The 22623-nt window shown below is 40.3% G+C and overlaps 1 protein-coding gene across 1 annotated transcript; it reads left to right on the top strand.

The window, feature by feature from the left end:
- Positions 1-10061: 10061 nt before the first annotated feature.
- LOC128975237 (1,25-dihydroxyvitamin D(3) 24-hydroxylase, mitochondrial) lies at positions 10062-17181 on the top strand. Its single transcript, XM_054392047.1, has 11 exons — positions 10062-10295; positions 10393-10583; positions 10957-11050; positions 11761-11857; positions 12997-13088; positions 13856-13967; positions 15412-15557; positions 15886-16052; positions 16227-16305; positions 16765-16959; positions 17071-17181. The coding sequence occupies exons 1-11, from the start codon at positions 10062-10064 to the stop codon at positions 17179-17181; spliced, it is 1518 nt and encodes a 505-aa protein (XP_054248022.1).
- Positions 17182-22623: the final 5442 nt, after the last annotated feature.

The following is a 22623-nucleotide window of genomic DNA, read 5'->3' as shown; positions in this document are numbered from 1 at the left end:
CTTGGAAAGGAATATGGAAAGCTGAGTTAGAGCCTGCAGCTCATTGAGCAGTGTCTGGGGAGGGTTTAGAGAGTTTAGATCCCCACAAAGAAAACCAGGCAGCACTATGACCAAGAAGCTGTCTAGGGTCAGCACATTCAGTCACAGGCAGACAAAACTGCTGAACCATTTCTCAGAGCTTCTGAGAGTTTCTTCCACCAGTTTGGAGTCCAAAGATCAAACCCATTTCCTGAAGGCAAAATTTATAGCCTTTCACAAGCTATGTTCTTGGACACAACGGCCTTGTCCTTCATACACTTATTCATGCTACGCAAGGCTGATGTTCACTTCTGTATACTTCTGGGCTGTCTGATAGCATCCAAGTATCCTCCTCCCATCCCTCATCTCAGCACCTGAATCATAAATAACTCTGTGTGCTATCCAATTATTGTTTTAATGAGAAATATAAGAACAACCAGTGGAACAGAGTGCTAGTGTTTGCTTTTACTAGAAAACCTTGCTGAGACAGAATCCGGTCATGCAGCTGCAGGAGAATCCTTGCTCCATGATCACTCATAAAAGTCCATTCCAAGCGGATCTGTGGAGAACAATAAAAGATAACACCCAACAGAAGAATGGGTGTATATTTTAAAAGTTTCCTATTAATTTTCTGCAATTAGGCCTTATTAGGAAGACTGAAATATGGCATGCTCCATTCAAGTCCCAGCACATATACTAATACCATTCCTTCTCAGCCTGGATTTTGTCTATCACAGATAGAAAGAGTGTAGCAGCCCTACTGCCTCAGGGAATGAAAAGTCTGAGTTGCCGGTTTATTATAGAGATGGAGCTTACACCAACTCTGTGCAGCTTCATTTCATAGCCAGGCTGGTTTGGGAGCTCTTTTTTCATTAACTGCATTTTGCTGAAATAAATGTAGGCAAGTCACAACTACTTGTGGGAATGACTGCAGTAGGTTTCTAGTCAAAGAGAAAAAAGTAAGAACAATCAGAATACTCTACAATGGATATTTACTGACTGAAAAAAATCTGTTGGTTTTTTTTTTTTTCCAGTTCAGAATGACAGCTCATTTCAGAACTCCTGTTACAAGCAGAAAGAAAAAAAAATGAATGGAAAAGAAAATATTTGGGTCCTCAGGTCAGGTGCATAATTTTGACTTGTTTCCCTCTGAAGGAAAAAGAAATCTAATCACAAAACTTCTCCCTGGAGAACTATGTTGTTATTAACTTATATAAAAACACAATCCTGAAGATTCTCTTTTTCCCTGAAAAAAAATCTTCATCTCTTTGGTCATTCTCCTGCTCTTCCCTAAATCAGCTATCTTCTTTCTTCTGAAAGATCCTATGAAGAAAGGATATAGTCTAAACCATGGTTATTTCCATGGTTGGTTTAACTGAATAATGCATGTTAGTTCCAAGCCAATATAATTTCCTTCAAGAGAAAAGGAGTGAATTTCATAAGAATTTGATGACTTCAAGGCTTTGAAAATAAATCTTTTTTCTCATACATGCTCAGGCAAGATTTATGGTGCAAGCATGTTGCCAAGAGTAACTTACTGTAGACTTTTGTTATGTAAATAAAAGTGAAAACAGTGCATGAATGTAAACATCTAGTGGTGGAGTAAGATAAACTCATTGAACCCAGTGACCTCATTTCTCTTTCAGTTGCATAAAAGGACTTGCTCTTTCTTGTACTGGTCTGTTGTTTTTGCAAGCGTGGTTAACTTCACCTTGCACTTCAGTGAGATCTCTTCCTTGACGTGTATAACCCTCATGCCCTTCATCTTACATCTCCTTTGTGGTTCTTTTTCACATTTTCATTTTGTATTACTTGCTCTAGCCTTTTGCAATACAGCTCAGTGGGAAAGAGTCTCCCCATGCTCTTTGCTGCTTGAGTTGTTTTGAAATAGTAAACTCTTTACCCTTTTCCCTGAAGTTACACAGAGCTCTTTCTCAGCCTTTGAGCATCTTGAAACACCCACACATCAACATTTGTTAATACAAGATGCATTCGAAATGGAGAAAAGTTAGTGAAGATAAAGTGATTGATTTATTTAGATTTAGCCTTTCTGACATGGATTGCTATTAGCAAAAGCCACACAAAGTTGTACTATTTTCATTGTGCCAGTACCCTAGGGGGGTACAGCTCCCATATCATGTAGGTGCAGAGCTAGCAGTAGCATGGCATTTCCAATATTAGACAACGTGACTTATTGTGCTCTAAAGATCCTTACAAAGCCTGTGTCTACCCTTCTTGTACCAGCATTGTAGGGGGAATGGAGTTTGAGGAAAAAAAAAAACTTTTAAGTATGTTCTTCTTTTCCAAAAAGACATGCCAGCTCTTAATGATACAAGTCTTAAATATTTATAGGACAAGTCCCCCTTAGTTTTTCAGTCTTTTGTGGTCTGAGGAAAGGAAGTCAGAATTTCTCAGATTTCTCTCAAAGAAAGAAAATTCCTCCTGTTACTCAAAAGCAGTATCACCATTTCACCATTCAAGCTGTCTTCTATGTGCATATGTACTCAGCATTAGTTATTAGATTCCATTAGTTATTAGATTCCATTAGTTCCTTTCTGCAAGACATCTCAATTAACTTTACCCTCTGTAAAGGAAACCTCTTTTCTCTTGCTGTAGTGTTTTGCAGATAGTTCTGCAGTGTCAGCTGGACCCCTGAAGCCAAATGGAGTTTCTGCTGGCTATTTGTGCCTGAGATGGAAGCTGGAAATTCACTTTGGCTGAAAAATTGCTTTATAGTTAAGCAGAGTAAAAGGTCTTTTTTCACCTTTCTTTACAAAATATTCTGTAAATGTAACGTTTTACAATCCTAACATTTTGGCCCAGCAGAACAGTGATGGTTTTATTTAAAATAAAAGGTAAGAGCCACCTCTGCAACTCTGCAACCCTTCCCTCACCACTACTTGGTATCTCAATATCAACAAGAAATATATCAGAGTACAAAATATTAGCCATATGTTTCTGTTATTCCACAATCCATCCAGTTCCAGAAATGTTTCTGGTGGTGGAATATCTCTCAGTTTATGGGGAACATTTTGTGGTCCCTGCTGGGAATCTTTCTACAGGGCCTACAACAGCAGCATCAGTCTTGCTCTTTGTTAAATTTTGTGGTTCATCTTCGGTAAGAACTGCTCACACACTACCTGAAATTAGGTCTTTAGTTAGATCTGTACATGTAGAAATCATTTCCTTTCTAAGAGCAGCACTGTCAGTGCCAGTGTCATAAGTCAGTATGTACTTCTTGGATAAATCAGATAAGGAGGAGTAGAGTCCTATTCCCCCCTTAACCATCACCCTGCTGCATTCTTTCATCTTAAATTACTACATATTTATTTGTCACTGAACCTGTAGGCTGATGGTAAACTCACAACTGGTCTCTAAATAACATACCCTGTCTGTAGTGCTACTCAGCATTTTGTAATCTGCAAAAGTTTGGGTTTTTTTTTTGTTTTGGTTGGTTTTTGGGAGGGAGGGTGTTTTTTGTTTGGTTGGGTTGGGTTTTTTTTCTGGTGGGGAACGTTGGCAGAATCACAGTGGAGTTTGGGAGAAGAGTTTTGCTCAGGGAGGTATCAGATGTACTCATTTGATACTTTACCAAACAGAGTAATAAATACATTAAATGTTTTCCCAGGGGCAGGAGTTGCATTCAGTAGTTATACATCCGAGGAAACTAAACTCTTCCCTAGAGGTCTGTGGCCAGGCATTTTAACTGAAATAAACAGCAGGATTTCAGGCAAAGGCTTTATCTGATGCATGACTGCAGTCTGCTCTAATCCCTCCAAAAGCAATGAACAGAACTAAGCAGGACATGGCCCAGAGGGTACTGAGTTCAGTGAAGCATAACCCAAATGCCTTTTGGCTGACTGATGGCAAGAGAGACCAAGTTTTCATATTTTCTTAGGGTTCTAATGAAGGCAATAGAAGCAAAATGTTCACAACAATTCACTAGTTAATTTTCAAACTCATCTCTTTGTGGTTTTACAGAAGTACTGCTGGATTAATAGTATCTTTTACATATCTATTAGACCTTTCATCAGGAAATACTCCAAAGGCCATTCACAAAGATTCTTTCACACCCCCTCCCTGGATGAAACAGCAGTGCTCTATAACAGTAAAAAAACCAAAAAAATTAAAAACTCCTATTTATTTGCCATTTCTGGAAAATTTTAGAAACTAATATCATTACCAGGCTGAAATCATGGGCAAGATGATGATAGTACTAATAACTACACATAGTCATAGCCTTGGTGTTGCATGTCCTTCAAGAGGCAACAGCTGCAAACAGTGTAGAAACTACTAACAGCTGTCTAGAACTCTGAGTTCTGTGCTGGTTCAGGGGGAAGATACCATTCACTTAGTCACTAACTTAACCTCCTAAACCACCTTTCTCATATATTGGTAAGTTAGATGCTAACCTCATGAGAGCTTCACCTGTTATTGTGGTGTTTTAGGGGAATTTAGAAGCCAGGTATTAATAGTTGTCAGGAAATATAATACAGTCTAATGAAAAAAATAACATGAAATATGATATTCACACAATTATGCTTCATGAGATTTTATAACAACATGTCAGTGCAGGAAGAAGAGAAATATTTATTATTATAAGGTGAATGTAAGCAAAATGTGCAAGAACAATATTGCTATATCTTTTCTGTGACAAGCTGGCCAGTAGTGCCTCATAGAAATAGAAGCCTTCAGAACATTAGCAAGTAACAAACATCTGCTTGCTTTCAAAAGAATTGGTGTGAGGTGAGTTGTACCACCGCAGAAACACATCCATCAGACCAAAAGTAATCTGTGCAAATGTTACAGGCTTAATCAACAAATCCAGTAAACTGCATGGGTTTAAGTGTGATTCAAGTGTTTGTATAACCAGCATTAGCAAGTTCTCTCAAGAAGTCATAGAACAGTGATTTTTCTAGGCAGTTAAGGCAGACAACAACTAAAATCTTCAAATTCATAAACATAGATCTTTATTTTAAATTTCAAGTATTGTTTAAATTAAAGAGATACTCAAAACTTCCTCCTCCTGAAAGCTTGCCTTGCTTTTGGCACAGTTTTTGGTCACTTACTGATGTTGTAGATTTATTAATCTACAATTAACCACTAAAACTGAAAACATTTTCATAATTTTTCAGCACCATAACACAAGTGCTACTTTGCATGTTAAGTGCATGTAAACAAGGCAACTGCAAATATAAAAGGTGGAATTGCACATAAAAATTACTATACACAATTGCATTTAAGTACACTACTTCTGTGAGCAGAGCTAAAATCAAGATGAATTTCCCAGTGGGGAAAAATGACCAAGACTTACTGCCTCAGGTCACAGGTAGCTGCATCCATCATTTTGGCAGAGATGCAAGGTTGTGAGGGGTGTTTACAGCTGGAAACATAAACACCTACAGAATTTAGGTGCCTTTTGGATTTGAGATGCTTGGAGATGTACATTTTGAACTGTGGGGAGATCTAACACTGCTTGTGTTATGGCAAATTTTAACTAGCTCCTGAATCTTGGGCAGAACTCAACCACTCAAATGCTTCTTTAGACTTTAGGTGAAATCTTTCACAGTCTCTCCTAAAATTTCCTAGGACCTTGGAGGATCAGTTAATAAAGACAGATACCTATAGGTATTGCATATTTACACTGGAATGTCTGCATCTGGAGGTCTAACCTGAACTGGATGCCAGCCGGCATCATGATTCCAGTAGGTACTTCTGAGCCATCCTGAGGGATTCAGCTCACCCTAAATTCCTTCTATTTGTTCCTGGAAGTGTTGAAGACTAGTAAAGAGAAACCAGGCCTTCCAGTATCACCTCCCATGGCACAATGCCCACTAGTGTAATTCCTACCTGCTGAATGTCAACCATTTGCTTTGAAAAATAGTGTTGTTACAGATTCCTAAATGCTTCTGCTTTTTAAACTAAATGTGCCTTCCACAGTGCTTGCTAGAAGGTGAAGAAAGCTTCTGGACTTTTGTTGGTTCTGTCCAAAGAGAAAAATTCAGCCTGGGATGGTCATCCATTCTTACAGCATCCTAATGCACAAATCCTTTGCTACAACAACTCCATTCCCTGCTCAAGGAGGACTAGAGTGCTAAAAGAGAGAAGAAACTAAAAAACCCCAGAGTGTGGTTCTAGATAGAAGAAGAAAAGAGAAGGACCAGTCTAACCTTTCATATTTCCAAGCTGATTGTCAGAACATCTTGTCAGGGATCTCACTTTCTTGATCTGTGTCTACCACTTTCCTCTGACTTATCCCCTAGTTAGCTTAACCTCTCTAAAGAATGAAGCATGCATGGAACATTGGGTCTTTCATGTAAAGATAACTAATATTTATTCACACATACACAAAAATTAATGTGAATATTAACTATGCTTAATTTAAGTAAAAAATCTCTTCATTTTCGTGAACCTTATGCTTCCTTAATTAGAGACTCCTTCAATGGTTGAATGTCGCAACATTTATTGCAGAGGTAGATATCTCAAGCAGGTCATGGCCATCTGGAAGATTCCTTGGCTGGTGGAGTTTGAGCTGTTCATCACGTTTCTATTTTTCTGGATCCTTTTCTAAGGATTACCTTGTTCTCAGTTTTCTCAGCAGACTAGTATGCAGAGAGAGCAGAAGAGTTTAATCTTAAAAAACAGTGTTTGAGCAAAAACTGTAATGAAGATTTCTCTTGCTTTTGTTTTATGTTGTCTGTATAACAACTTTGAGATCTCAATTTTCAAAGGCATTTCAGTTTTTCTTCTGTAGAATGGTAATCACTGTACTTTCCCAGTTCCTAAGATGAGGCTTAATTCATCAACATTTACAAAATCTTAAAATCCTCAGCTGGAAAGAGACATAGAATTAAATAAACAAACATAAGCAAAAAATTGGATATTACATTGTGTTTTGACACTAGAGTTTACAAGATGCATTCAGCTTGTCTTCCCCCAGCACTGTGAAGTACCTTCCTGTGACAAAGATGCTCCCTGTGTGGTCTACCCATTCTCCTGTAGCACTTTTACATTGTAGCATTTTAGAACACACCTGAGACTTCAAAGCATTTTTAGAGCCAAAATAGCAAAAAAGCTTTATACACAAGGAGGAAGAGTAGAGGTCAGGAGACAGAAGTTGTGTAATGTGTCACAAAACAAATCCCCAGGAATTGTAGGTATTGAGGAAAATCCATGACCAATCTAAAGCTCCTTCCCACAGAGGTGTTTTTTTGGCAATATTTTGTGTATTTGAAATGCACTATAGGGAAGCAGTCAGTTCACTTTGCATGAGCTCAGAGTGTTGGGTATTCTTGACAATGTGTTGGAAGTTCAGGTGCTGAGTTTCAATGAGATTTCTAAGCACACCTCATTCTCTTATACCTTGGTGAGGAGTTCTCAGCCTGATGGGATTCCGAAGCTTTATTTAAAGAATATATTACTATTGTTTCCCAACAGGTAGGACTAGTAATTACTTCTGCTTAAAATGCAGCTCTAAAACTTAGACTTCAGGTACTGAGTAAATATTTTGGTGATGAAAAAGATATGGTGTGAAACAGCCTTTCTCTGTACCTCTACAGCAGTTCCTATCAGGTCTTCTACAGAAGCATCACACTGGCAGATCATTTTTCAAGGGACATTCTCTTCTGACACCTGACACTGCAGAAATCAAAACAGGTTTTTTTCTGCAGCAAAAGAGAAGCAGCATAGAAAAATATGTCTCACAGGCTATTTAGTTTTGCTCTTCAGATATTTCCTGGTCTTTGGCCTGAAAATACTCCTCACCATAGTGTAGATGGGAAAAGGGCTTTTCATTTCCATTTGTCTTTAGCTGTTAACAGTTATTAAAAATACTGAGAAGTCTTGTGGGTAGACATCTGTGGGACAAAGGTGACATCTTCACTGGCACAGCTGCCTCAATGGGATGGTTGACACTCCTGTGAGGATATGCCCCCAAAATTCCATTCACCCTGTAACTAGTGTTGTTTTAATCTTAAAATAACCCTTGATATGCTCTAAAGGTCACAAAAGGTCTTGCTGAAAATTAAAGGCTTATTTTGTAAGATCTCTTAAAAGGGAGGGGAGGAAGACGTGAAGGCTGAAAATGCCCTTAGAACTGCATTTTACCAGAAGTTGAGGCAATCATTAGCTCTTGCAGCTCCAGGCCTAGCTGGGCTATGAATGTACTAGCTTCTCTGCCAGAGTGTTACATCACAGCCACAAGAGTTAAATAAAACCTTTTCCATTCTGTAATTTTAAAAGCAGCTTAATAGAGAAGATTTCGTATTAACAGGGAGGTTTCTTCCCCATAGCAGCAAAGAACATGGAAAAATTGACCTGTGCCCAGTTTAGTCTTGACTTGCCTATTCCAGACTCTTCTAAAAAGACTGTTTCACAGGCACTAAGCTGTGACCCTTCAAATGAGTTCATTTTGATTCCTTAAATAGACAGGCAGGTGTCCACAGTGCACACAAGTTGTCTCTTCTTGTTTGGTTTCTCAGAACTTATCACTGAACAAAGCCAGAACTGCACTGAGTCTACAAGGGCAGCAAGATGTGTTTTCAGTACAACTGGTTCAAAGAAAATAATTATAAGAATATCAGCTTCTGGTGGTGTTTCAAAAAAAAAAAAATTGCAAACTTTTGAACAAGCTTTAGTTTTAAAGCCCACTTAGACAGTGCTCTGGTCTTGTGGCCCACACAGTATGATCCAACATAAGAAGGTCACTGAAACAGAGAAGCAAAATTGAGAGGCATACGAAAAGAAAAAAAATAAAAGAAAAAGGACAAAAAAAAAAAAAAAAGAAAAAACCCAAACACATAAAAAGTCTGCAGTGAGTTGTCAGGCTTTTGTACATTTTTCTCTGTATTGATCACTATCTTAGTCTTTTTATTGTTATTAATTTGACTTTGAGACGTGTCTTTATGGGTCTCAGGGTTTCATGTCAAACTCATCTCCTTATTCCTCTGCTTGTCCCTTTTTTCTAACACACCCTTCTATCTGCACACCCTGCATCATACTGTCAGTGACTTAAATGAAGGGGATTAAGAGCTGAGTCACAAAATACAGCTTGGGAAAGATGAATAAAAGTGGTGTAAGGTGGGAGAAAATCAAGTCCTCGTTGTAGCATACTTGTCTTTCCTGGAAATCCTCTGGTTTACAGGTAGATTTTTGTCTTTCAGCAAGATCCATAGTATCTCTAACTTTTCTTGTGAGGAGGGGACAGAGACCTAAGTACCCTGCTGACCTGAGCTGCTTTATCTGTGCTAGCACTTTTCCTGCCTTCACTTAGCATGAAAAGCTTTGTCTCTCTCTCTGAGGGATACTGTGCAATTTCTGGTTAAAAGACTCATGGTAACAACTGCCTTTTTTTTTTCCTTTTTTTTTTTTAATCACAATTTCATGGCTGCCAACACTAATAGTAAAGGGAATTTTGCCTTTGCAGGTGATGCACTCAACATGCTCTTTTCATAAATAGGTGGTTAGTCAGCCAGATAGGGTAAGGGCAGTCCATCCACCAACACTTGCTATTCCTCAGTTCCCTGCATTTGGGATTTCATCATTTCAAAGTGCAAATGCAAGGAAGACTGAAGCGTCCAGTCACCTGTGCGTTGCAGTGTGACCACCACAGTACCCACCACACTTTGTGCAGAAGCACCCCGACCGCCTCGTCCTCCTGAAAAGACGGATTTATACAAACAAAAAGAGAGAAATAGCTTCATGAGACCGTTCACAAGAACGCGGGGCAGCTTTGACAGGTAGCGGTGCCCCTACCTGCCGCGCTGGCCGCCGTCTGCCGGGGTCCGAAGCCACTGCAGTCCCCGGAAAGCTCGGTGGGCGGAGGCGCGGCTGGTGTTGGCGCTGTGCCCTCCTGCCTCGCCTGATCCCTTTCATGAACCGCTTGCCCCGCAGCCTCTCCGTGCCGGGCTGGGCAGAGACGGGCCGGGCTAGGCGGCCCCACCTCACCCCACCCAGGGCTCCCATTGGCCCCCGATGAAAGTCCAGCGGGCCTCCCTGCTGCTATATATGCAGATATATGCGGGTGAGTGTCTGTCAGCACAACCATGGGAGGCTGCAGCATCCTTCTGCGGCATCCCGCCCTCACCTGCGGCCGGGCAGCCCCCGCGCAGCGGTTTCTCGCCTCCTCTCTCAGCGCCGCGCGGCCGGCGGAGACCCCAGCTCCTAGGGGCCAGGGGCACCCCCTTGCCGCCCTGCCAGGGCCCCCCAGCTGGCCACTGATGGGCAGCCTGCCCGACGTCCTCTGGAAGGGGGGTCTAAAGAGGCAGCATGAGACGCTGGTGAGGCGGGCAGAGGGATGGGGATGATGCGGCGCGCAAAGGCGGGAGAGCGCCTCGCACTCACCAGGGCACCGGGGGTTCTGTTCTGTGTCCCCAGGCTGAGTACCACAGGAGGTTTGGCAAGATCTTCCGCATGAAGCTTGGGGCTTTCGACTCGGTGCATATCGCAGCCCCCTGCCTTCTGGAGTCCCTGTACCGCCGGGAGAGCTCCTGCCCCCAGCGCCTGGAGATCAAGCCCTGGAAAGCCTATCGGGACTATCGCGACGAGGGCTACGGGTTGCTGATCCTGTAAGTGCCACCCGCAGCACGGGGCGGCCCTGGGGAGGTGCGGAGAGGGAAGGTTGCGACCCGAGGTGCGTGCGATGTCGACTTCCGAGGTGCCTGGGAGATGCTGCGGCCAGGCGGTCGCCACTCGTCAACCTCGGTCCTCGGCGAGGACCGGGCTGCTTTCCCCGGGCTTCGCTCCCGGAGCTGTCGTCCGGAGTAGGTTCCATTCCCTGTACCCCCGAGAAGTCGTTGTGGCGTCAAGTTTGCGCCCGTCGGTGGGATGAAGGTGCTGCCGGAGATGCTTGTTGCACATACTGCGGGTTTGGGGTTTTAATTCTTTGTCGCTTCTTTATGCCTTTCTCTTTTCAACCTCGCTGTTTCTAATTCAATCTAGGGAAGGAAAGGACTGGCAGAGGGTAAGGAGTGCCTTTCAAAAGAAATTAATGAAGCCCAGGGAAGTTGCAAAACTGGATACCACACTCAACGAGGTACTGTGTCTTGAAAAATCCTTCTTTATTCCCACTCCCTTGGAAGCCTGGAAAATAAAGGCAAATGAAATGATCCGGTTTACCTAGATAGTTGTTGACTTGCTTTACACCGGTTAAACCATAAGTTCATACTCTGAAATCATTCAGGGGGTAGTAAGTGCAAACTGATGATGAAGGGTCTGACCATGCAGAAAGCTGTAGCTGGGACTGGCTCCACAGAACAATGAGGTTATGCCACGATGATATGGGCTCCTGAAAAAAAAGAGGTTTTGCTTACTAGTTTTGCATTCAGTGGTGTTTTTTTTTGCCTTTACCTCTTCATTCTTGTGTTCCTCCCATCAGAGAACACCTCCCTCTTTAACCTCTGTGCTCTTCACTGAGTTTGAGGAGCACCTGTGATAAACTCTTAATCCTCTTTATTGTGAAACTCCCGTAATATCCCGGCATGAGACTGAAGCATTTCATCCCTCTGGAGGAAGCTCAGTCTATCAAAGTACAAGCAATAATAGCATGAGAGTCATGTAAAATCCAAATGTACATTGACAGAGGGGGAAATTAGAACCTGTTCAAAGAACAGGAAACAGAGATATTCCTCTCTTATGCAAGATTGTTACCTATCTAAAAGACAGTTGAAATGCTAAATTACATGTGACTTTTATTACTTGATGTAATTTTATTCCCTCCTTGTCTTTCTTCTCTCTAATACTTAGGTCCTGGAGGATTTCACGTACAGAATAGATGATGTTTGTAACTACAATGGACAAATGGAAGATGTCTACTCAGAATTCAACAAATGGTCATTTGAAAGTAAGTTGTTTTTCTGCCTGAGAATGGTATGAATTATGTACCTGCCATCAGTGATGAAAGGGTAAGATGGTTATTTCCAAGCTGTCAGCCACGATATCATGGAAACTGGGTTGCAGAAAAGCCAGGGGGCTACCAGTCTGGTTATCTATATGGCTTGTAAAAAAAAAAAAATTCAAACATGATAGTGACTTATAAATATAAAACTTGGAGAGATCACAGTGCATTTATCTAGAGTGGGACTGGATGATAATGGATGACCATTTTTGTCCACCTGATATTTGTTAATTATCAGCAGCACAAGATCAAAGAAATGATGCAGTAACAAAGTATTCATTGTAGACAAGGGTTGGAAAATCCCCTTTAAAATGTTTACATTGGGGTTAAGGAGCACAGGAATAAGTTACCAAGATAGGAGCTTCCATCTCTAGAAACCTTTTAGCATACACTGAGGAACCATCTGTCAGGAATAACTTGGGGCAGAAGAAACTGCATCAGTGATTTCCAAAAGGAGGGAGGGTCGGGTGTAGTGCATAACTGAATGAGCTCTGCCAGGCCTGTCTGCTCCTGGCTGGCTCATTTCAGCAACCTGTGTATTGAGTTCATGAAAGTGGGCTTTTTCCCACTGTCAGTCCTGGTGGCTGCTTTTGGGAAGGGATAAATAAGAAGAGACAGCTTTAAAAATAAATAGAAAAAAAAAAAAAGCAAGTGGAAAGAGGTGGAAACTGGTGGAGTGTGGGATGCTGCCAGTGTTTACAAGAGGTTTCTGGCTATGGAAAGGGCTAGGAGACACTGGAGTAGATGACCTCTTCAGGCCCAGTTTTCCTGCAACTCAGTTCTCTTCAGTAACATTGCTTAATAGCTTATTTGCCAAATATGCCATTCTGTTTAGCACAGTGAACTGCTGCTGGTGAGGGGATCAGTGGCAATACTTATTTGTAAAGAAAATGCTGCTGTAATCTAGATATACTTACTGCTTGGGTCTGAGGCAAACGTGCAGAAGGTGTTTTGAAGGACTGTTCTCACAGATATGTATCATAGGATATTTTTCAGAAAGATAACCCAAGCCATTCCTTGACAACAAATGGACACTGCACACCCTTTTGTTTATATAATTTAATGGTAATATTACTTAATAACAGGTATCTGTCTTGTGCTATATGGAAAGAGGTTTGGTCTCCTACAGCAGGATGTAGAAGAAGAAAGTCTGAACTTCATCAAGGCTGTAAGAACGGTATGGAAGAGTCTTTTCTGGGCTGTAGTGATTTTCTACACCTACTACTAACAAGAGGATACCAGTTTAAATGGGTGACCTGAAAAAAAGAGACTCAGGTTTCTGTGATAAATGTGTACTGGCAGCTTTGCACACCCAAGGTGATGCTTACATGTCCAGTGCTAGTACTGAACGTTTTACTCTCCTTTATGAGATGCCTAAATCTGTAGGGGTTAATGCAGTATGGACAGGAGGGTACCAACTCTTCTCTCCTTCTTAGACACCTGTTCTGTAACACTGCCATTTGTTGGATGGGACTCTTGGAGCTGTGTGGGATTATGCAAATAATCTGGATTTGGAAATTAGTCATTCCTGCAGGCACATCCACTGTGCATTTGCTGCAAATTGGGCTCTGATGATACACATCTGCCTAATTTTAGCCATCTAAAAGACAGATATCTAGCCTAGCCTAATATTTTACCTCCATTTATTGTTAATGGAGAGAGGGGCACTGCCAAAGGGTGGCTTGTTCCCTTCTAAAACGTGTGCCTAAAATAGATAGGATGAGTCACCCACTGGAGAAGCCTCCTATCCTCCACTGGCTGTCCCTAATGTTTAGCTGGATATGATCTAAGCAAGTTGAGACCCCATCCTTTCTGTCCAGGATGGAAAATCTGCCAGAATCTCGACTTCCTGAAAAGTGCCCCCTACTTTAGAGTCTATTTTTGTTCAGAGATTGCATATAGTTAGATTTAAAAAAAAAAATAAAAACTCTTTCTCTGCTACAGATGATGGCTACTTTTGGAATGATGATGGTGACCCCTGTGGAACTTCACAAGGGTCTGAACACAAAAGTCTGGCAAGCTCATACTAAAGCATGGGATGATATATTTAAAACAGGTTATTGTTTTAACACAATTTCTCTCATTTTCATTTGCCTTTGTTTCCTCCTTGGTGGAATTAACTTTCTTCACACTTGCTACTGTCCTATGCTGCTGTTAATGGCTTCCTTCAGCGCAGATTGAGACACCTTTGCTGCAGCTCGCCACAAACCTATTCCAAGCACTGTTTCATTATGACTAACATTTAGGACCAGTTGTGGAGCAATATCCAATCTCCAGGGAAGCCCCAAAAATTTGGAAAGCCCCAAAAATCTGGAAAGCAGCAGCACAACAAGGCCACTTTAATCTGTCATAAAGGCAAAAAACCAACCAGAAAGTGGTATGATCTCTTTAAAGGTGAGGTATACAAGTGAGAAAAGGGACCTCCCTCAAAGGGACCCCAAAGGGAGCTGTTTTCTTGAGAAACAGGAATTTTACATGCAACAAAAGCCTATTTAATCTAAAAGGAAAACCCTGAAATTATGGATTATCTGGACAACCTGGAATATAGTCATAAATCTCCAAACCAGAAATGATTTAAATCATAATGTAGTTTGGCTTTTTGACAACATTTCTGTCCATTTAAGATTAATTGGTCTTCAAGGTAACAAAAACTACTGTAACTCCAAATATGAAGTTTATATTTTTCAGTGTTTTGCTGGGCAGTGACAGTTTTAGCTGAAGATTAAGAAAAGGTTTTGGCACTTGAATGATTAATTGTAATGCTGGGTGATATATTTGTCTTAGGTATTTGAGTGCTTGATACTTCAGGACTTTTGGTCATGGCCAGACGTGTACTTATTTTATTGCTTCTTAGTTTATGGAAAAGGTTAGGAGAGACACTTTAAAACAGATCTTTTCAGAAAAAACAGTTTGACACTTTCACTTTACATGGGTAGCTCTTTACTAGGAACTGGCCTTAACAACTAGAATATCCTTAAGAAAGAGTGGGCAAAATCTAGTACTTTATATTAAAAAAAAAAAAAAGGCATGCACAAATTTGGCATCTGTTTTTCCCTTCTCCTTGTGAATCAAAAGCTTACATTTCCCCTCAGGGAGTCTGGGTGCTAAGTCTCTTTGATTTTTTTAACACCTTGATCCCCTTTGAAAATCTAAGCTAATAAATTTTTACACACTTGTGTTTCTGTTTGCTAAACATTTCACTAAACAGATCACTGATTTCCCTTCCTAATTTAAGAAATCAGAATCTCTAATAGTTTGCAGGAGCTCCTGTTCAGACCTGAATTTTGTGACTTTTTTGTCTAAAAAGTGAAAATGCCATTATTTATTCAGTGTAAATCTCATTTTTTTGGAAAAAAACAAAACAAAACAAAACAAAACAACAAACCCAGCACAGCTTTGTGTCTTCTTTCAAAATCCTGCATGTGGGATGTATTTTTGCTTTCATTTTTATAGCATTTTTAGTGATTTTGCATAATTAGCTCCTACTCCTCCCTCCTCAGCCAAGCATTCTATTGACTGTCGACTGGAAAAACACTCTGGAAACCCTCAGGAGGATTTCCTCTGTGACATCTACTCTGGGGGACAACTTTCCAAGAAGGAGCTGTACGCTGCCATTGCAGAGCTCCAGATAGCTGGAGTTGAAACGGTAAATCTGACTTTCCAAGACCTTGTTGAAATGGTCAGCCTGCCAGTCTCTGCTTTCTTCCATAACCTGACCACTGCAACATCTCAGAGTGAGCCAATCCTGTAGTTGCTTCATTGGCCTAAAAGCAAGTGAATTTTTACCTGAAATCCCTAGAATCTTTCTTCTGTTTGTTATTCCTAGAGGGCAACTGGGATGGTTCATTAATCCCTTAGGCCGTACAGTACCATAAAGCAGTGACCAGCCATAAATGTTGCTTTGAAATTTTGGTAACTTCTTGTTTCTGTCACCACAAATGGAGGTCTTAACATTTCTTTCTGGTTTCTTTCAGACAGCCAATAGTTTATTGTGGGCCTTATATAACCTTTCACGCAACCCACATGTTCAGCAGAAGCTTTTCCAGGAAATAAAGACTGTTTTGGCTACTACTGAGAGTCCAAGTGCTGAGAACTTGAAGAATATGCCTTACCTAAAAGCATGTCTGAAAGAATCCATGAGGTAAAATTCACAAATAATTTGCAAAAAGCAAAATCCCTACAAAGTTTTCTACCAGCCAGTGTGTACGATATTTTTGTTAGCATATATAATTTTGTTCGCTTTGTTGTTTAACTATGATAGATACAGAAGTTAAAAATGCTGGAAATTTAACCCATTTTGTTTCTTTCACTGTAGATTGACACCGTCAGTGCCATTTACCACTCGCACCATCGACACAGAAATGGTTCTGGGAGATTATGTGCTACCCAAAGGGGTAAGATAACTAATTTACCAGAATATTTTGTCACAAATCAGTGTCTTGTAAACCACTTGTCTTGTCTTACAGTGTCTTGTAAACCACTGAAGATGATCATATTTCAGTCTCAAAATTACTTTGCCAAAGGATGAGTTCTAGGATAAGGAATAAAGAATTCATACCAAAAAGTCCCATAAACTGAAAATCATACACTCTGGCACTGCTGTTGGATTTGGACAAATATATTTTGGCATGCTATTTCAACAAATTTGTTTTTTTTTTCCAAATTTTCCCATGGTTTTCTGAGGAAACTATGATCCTTTTCTGTGTTCGAATTAATTTTTAGAGAATTAGATGACATCTGCTGAGGAACCAGCCTCATCCTTATTTCTGCAGCATTTTTTTCCATTAGCAAGCTGATTCACTTGATTGCTCTAAGGCAGCTTGTAATGAGACTCTCTATTGCTTTCTTCATAGACTGTATTAGTGATAAATAGCCATGCCCTGGGTTGCAATGAAGAGTACTTCAGTGGCTGGACTCAGTTTAAACCGGAGCGCTGGTTTCAGAAGAACGTCATCAATCCCTTTTCTCATGTTCCATTTGGCATTGGCAAGAGGATGTGCATCGGGCGCCGCATAGCCGAGCTACAGCTTCACTTGGCCCTTTGCTGGGTAAATACCTTAAGAAAATGGCATTCTGTACACAGTGCTGTTTGTTCAGCACTGAACCCAGTCAGAAGATCTCGAGGCCGAGGCATGCTAACCAAAATGTTTGTGTTTCAGCTCATTCGCAAATACCGAATCATAGCAACTGACAGCAAACCAGTAGGAACGCTCCATTCAGGAACCCTGATTCCCAGCCGGGAGCTTCCCATTGCCTTTCACAGACGATAAGGTATGTGCATAGGGGTCTCCTGAGCATGTCAGGCTTCCCTTTGGACCTCAGTTAGGATTTTCATAAGACTGTGAGTGTAAGAGAACAGATTTTTTTTTTTTAAGCTTTATTCTTACAATAAGAGAGATAATACAATAAGAGATGTATTAAAAGCATTTCGTTACTTCTAACAGAAAATACCCTTAGAAGACAAATTTTGTATGACTTGTGGCTCTGAAATTAGCTGTCTAGTTTTAAACTAACTTAGGCAAAGAGCATGACTTCTCTGGGTGATTCAGATCAGAAATGAGGAAATCAAAATGTATATACTGTTGGAGAAGATAATAGCTATTATTTCGTTACAATATTCATGGATTCATAGAATGGTTTGAGTTGGAAAGGATCTTAAAGATCATCTAGTTCCAATCCCCCTGCCATAGACAGGGACACATCCCACTAGACCAGCTTGCTCAAGGCCTCTTCCAACCTGGTCTTGAACATTCCATGGAGCAAGCATCCACAACCTCCCTGGACAACCTGTTCCAGTGCCTTGCTACCCTTACTATGATGATTTTTTTTCCTAATATCCAATTTAAATTTGCCCTCCTCAAGCTTCAATCCATTCCCTCTCATCCTATCACTACAAGCCTTTGTAAAAAGTCTCTTCCCAGCTCTCTTGTAGGCCCCTTTCAGATACTTGAAGGCTGCTATAAGGTGTCCACTGCATTTCTAAAAAATACTTCCTGATAAATAGCACTTGGTTTTGAGCATCAGTGTGCAGTTTAAAAAGAAAATGTCTTAGTGAAGGAACAGTACACCAGTGCACTAAAGAGTTTAGATAAAAGATCGATTTTAGTCAGAAAGACAAAGAAAAGAAATACCTGTTTGTAAATAGTCATGTGGTGTTGCAACTCATTATACATTTTTGGTTTAAAAAAATTGAATGGAAGACTTTCCCTGCTTAGGAATTTATACAAAGAAGTTAACAAAAAGGCTGATTTGTATACAGATCTAAACTGGAAATCTAGGTCTTTGATCTAGAAGCTCTCAAATTAGAAATGGAGTTATATTTAAATACTGTGGGTGGTACTTTTAAACTGGCCAACACCACAGGAGGAAAATCACTCAGTATAGTCTGAGCAAAAGTATTGATTCTTTTAACTGAAATTTGTTCAGTGCTATTTTATTTTAAATAATTGATCACTTTTTTCCTTTTTCTCTTTAATACAGCTTGCAAAAGAAAAAAAAAGACAGCCCTGCTGCTGTCCCCTCTGAAAAAATATACATCAGCTGAGAAAGTCAAAGCCTATGGTAACTGGTGGAGAAACTGCAACACTTTGAACAATTGCTGAGTCAGAAGCAGTAACAAGAAAAGCTCAATACTGTTTTATTGGGAAAATGTGGTTTAGCTGTTCTCAGCAGTGTTAAAAGGAAAGAAAAATACCATGCACATCCCTATACCTATGTAAATCTACTGATTTAGTGCAGCTGAGGGACTGACTGTACAGGATAGAACTTGATAATGAGCCATGGAGTGTTACTTCTTGGTGCATAGTGAGATTATTATAGCCTCAAGCTGTTCAACAGGCTATCTTGCCAGGCTTGTTTCCAGTGTGGGTATCATACAGGACACCTGCAGAGCTGCAGTCACCACTGAACTGGCCCTGTTATCTCAGAGCTGAATAGCTTGGAGAAGTCAGCTAAAGGGGAAGGAAATTCACTTAGTCCTTATCAAATTATCAATGTCATGAATTAAATTGACATATAAGATGGCAGTCTCTAATTAGGCTAACTCCAGGACTTAATAGTTAGGGTAATTAAACAAGTATGCTTTCCCTAATGTTAAGGAAAATTAAAGGACAAAGGTAGATAATAGGATTTATTCCTCATGCCTGCACAGGACTTTGATTTGAACAGCTGCAATACTGTTCTTGCCACATACTCTGTTCATTCCCATGGAGTTTCATGGCTCCAGCTCCCACATAAGCCATTTTATCACTTTTATTGTAAAAACTCAGTGGTCTTTTATTACATGAAAGGCCTCATCTGTAAATGGAATCACTGGAATCCTATGGGTTCTGTCTCTATTAAATGATGATTATCCTAACAGGATAGATACTTTGTCAGATGAGTAATATAAAATGGATGTTTCAAAGAACCACAGGAAATAAGGTTCCTAAGCATTTTGGGGAGGTCTACTTCTTGTGGAGATTTCAAGGCCTGTATCCAAAGGTTAAAGTTGTCACTGCCCCCTACGCAATTCTCCGTTAGCTCTTATGGTCATTGATGTATTTTCCCCATGGCACAGTTTCAAGTACAGGTTTTTATAGATAACCAAGAATGGTTATGTTTATTTTGTTGCATTTTGAAATTCTTAGCATTTATTGGTCAGTCTCCTACAGGGTTTGTTGTTGTTGTGGTGGGTTGGTTGTTTGCTTTTTTCTGCTGTTATATTCAGACATGTAAATGTAGCCATATTATAATGTGTAAAGCAATTTATGCATTATCTGAATATTTCTAGTTATTTGATAATAGTCAATTTTGTAATAAAATGAAGTTTGCTTTTTGTGGATATTTGTTTGTTTGCCTTCTTTTTTTCTTTTTTTTTGTGAACAGTATTCCACAGATTGTGATAAAGTCTTCATAACATTACAAAAATCTTGTCTTTAATGGTAACTTCTTGGAAAAAACGTATTCTGGTACTTTCATCCCCCTGCTTAATAAACTCAGTGGGGTTGAACTTCTACAAAATCAAGTTAATGTTAATTCATCAGTGAAAAAATTCTGCTTTATGATACATCCCTAAGTTGCTTGATTGTGTGGTATAATAATGCCCTGTATGGGAAACTGTTTGCAGTGCTCAGCTGCACGAGAGGCTTTCAGAGAACTCAAAAGAGACCAAACGGAAAAATAAATTTAGTGCTACGACGTTCCCTTCATGTGATAGGCCCCAATGATTTTCTTTGTCTCTGTGCGGCTTGTAAAGCAACTTTTTTCCACATGATTCGACATGGCTGTAACTGGTGACAGGAAAGAGCTAGCCCAGAATTGAAAGCTCCATTTAGTCTCTCTCCTCAAAAGAGACCAAATAGAAAAAGAAATTTTGTGCTAGGAGGTTCCCTTCATGTGATAGCCCCCAATGCTTTTGTTTGTCTCTGTGCAGCTTGTTCAGAATGTGTTAAATCCATACCAACAGCCCCCTTCCTTCTGTATGATTCTGTCAGACCTCAGTGAGTGCTCATGTTAGGAGGCTTTCTGCATCCATAGTAAAGTCTGAACATGTTTCTCCCCAGCATGCACCATACTGACATCTCCAGGGATGGTATTTTTACATTTCTCTGCCTTTATGACATGATAAAATCAATATAAAGTTTTGAGGAAAGATGGAAATAATTTGAACCGTTGCAGAATCAGAAGAAATGATTTCTATAAGAAAAAAAGCCATCCACCCAGCACTGTGACTGACAGCCTGATGGCTATGCAGACAGGAAATCTGACAGCTATCAAAACCATGCTGCCTTTGCCAAGCGAAGGCTGCCTCGGGCTGAGTGAACGATGGTGTAAGAGAAATCATGCAGCACTCTGTGAGAATGTCAGTCTTCTGAAACCCATATTGCAATGTGTGCTTCAGAGTGACTGTGGTTCCTGCTGCTGAAACTAAAGCTGACAGCTCAGGGCACTGGGTTCCAGAGCTTGGGGAGGGCTGAGAGACCACAAGTGCTCACTGAATTTCTGGGGAGATTTGGCAGCTCATGCTAAGGTGCAAGACTGTGTGGGGAGATCTACCCAGGATGCTACAACAATAACATACACTGAGCCTCTTCTTACAGGATTATAAACTGATATTAGTCTATTAGAGCCAATGGAGTTATGCCAAAGTAAAAACAGTGTTAACAGCAAGTCAGGACCATTGTCCAATTCCAGGCATAGCACATTTCTCACAAACATTCTGATGATTTAACTTTTAAAGAGAAGAGGGCTTATCTAGTTGAACTGACCTTGACAGCCAAGTTATCAGCCATTTCAAAATCTTTTATTGCTTCTGTGTAGTAAATCACAGGCTCATTCTTACCAGGCTGCTTATTATTTTTGCTACTTAAATTTAGCGGACTCAAAGATTTATACCAGTGCTGCTCTGAGTAAAGTTTTGACCAAGTCCATATATGCTGAGGTACAAATGTTTGCTATCTTCCAGACAGTACAATAACCACCGACCTGGAAAATTTTGTTCCGGAAGCTTTGTGGATTTTCAAGTTCCTGAAGTTTTCAAAGAACTTCATTAACCTGCTACCTCAAAGTGAATGTCCAAAGCAATTTACCAAGGAAATAGGTAATTATCAAACTGCACAGATAATGAATGACCAAGGCAGACATTCATACTAAGAATCCCATATAGCTTTCTTTTGTAGTATGTCAGAAGTATGAAAACCAGCATGATGCTTCTGAGAAGCTTTCACCTGTGGTCAGCTGGATAAATTCAGTTCAGTTCTTTGCTTCTTTGAAATGATTTACTCATTAGAAACACAATGACAGCACTACTTCCCTGTTACTGTTTTCTACAGCCACTCCTCAGAGGACAACAGCTGGATCACAAAGTGAATGGAATTAGTTGGCTCCACATTAACTTTCTCAACAAAGAAATGAACAAGGTTCACCTATCCAAAAGGAAGTTCATTCTGTTCAGGCTTTAGGCATGTTAGTGGGAATGAGACAGACAAAGTCGGAGCCAACTAATCTGTGCTTTTTTTTGTCTATGAAGAATGCCAGTTTTCAGGACTGACAATCTGGCATTTTTCACAGGTGTTCTGATCATTATAAGCAGGCTGTTACAGAGCATGCTCTGAGTCATACACCTTCCAGTGCTGTGATCAGATGACAGATTATGTGTTCCAGTTTGTCTTCCTCCACACTGGGAAGGATCTTTGTTCTCAACAGCTAGAGAGAGAATTTCTGTGTCAATGCTGGCTTTAACTGATGGTGCAGAATAAACCAAGCTCTTAAAAATTAATTCTGCACAATGGGCATAGATAAAGTTCATTTCAGAATAAGTTTTAGGAGAAGAACTTGACCTGTGCTTAATTTTAAATATGTGAAACATCATAGTGACCCCAGAGCGCTGCATGTGCATGTGTGGGGTTTGTAATGCAGTGTCAATTGTTATGAAAGGACAAAGTTCAACATGCATGTCATTTGTGGCACACATATTCCAAATTGATGTAAGGGTTGTAGCTTTAGAAGAAAAAAATGCCTTTATACTTCAGATAATCAGAACAAAGGACCTATTGAGATTTGAAGTACAAGCAGTCTCATTAGTCTCTCTCCCTGGATGTGTGTGTTGTTCTGATGACTTGTGGATTGATGTGCTCTAGTGTGGGTGGCTGCACTCATTTTTTTGATCTGTCTTTCCAGGCACATCTTGGGAAAAGGTAAGAATATCATATTATAAAACTGAGCATTATGCT

Source organism: Indicator indicator, chromosome 24, assembly GCF_027791375.1.
Source record: "Indicator indicator isolate 239-I01 chromosome 24, UM_Iind_1.1, whole genome shotgun sequence".
NCBI classification, from domain to species: domain Eukaryota; kingdom Metazoa; phylum Chordata; class Aves; order Piciformes; family Indicatoridae; genus Indicator; species Indicator indicator.
Note: the sequence above shows the minus strand (reverse complement) of the source record. Positions and strands in the feature narration are given on the sequence as shown.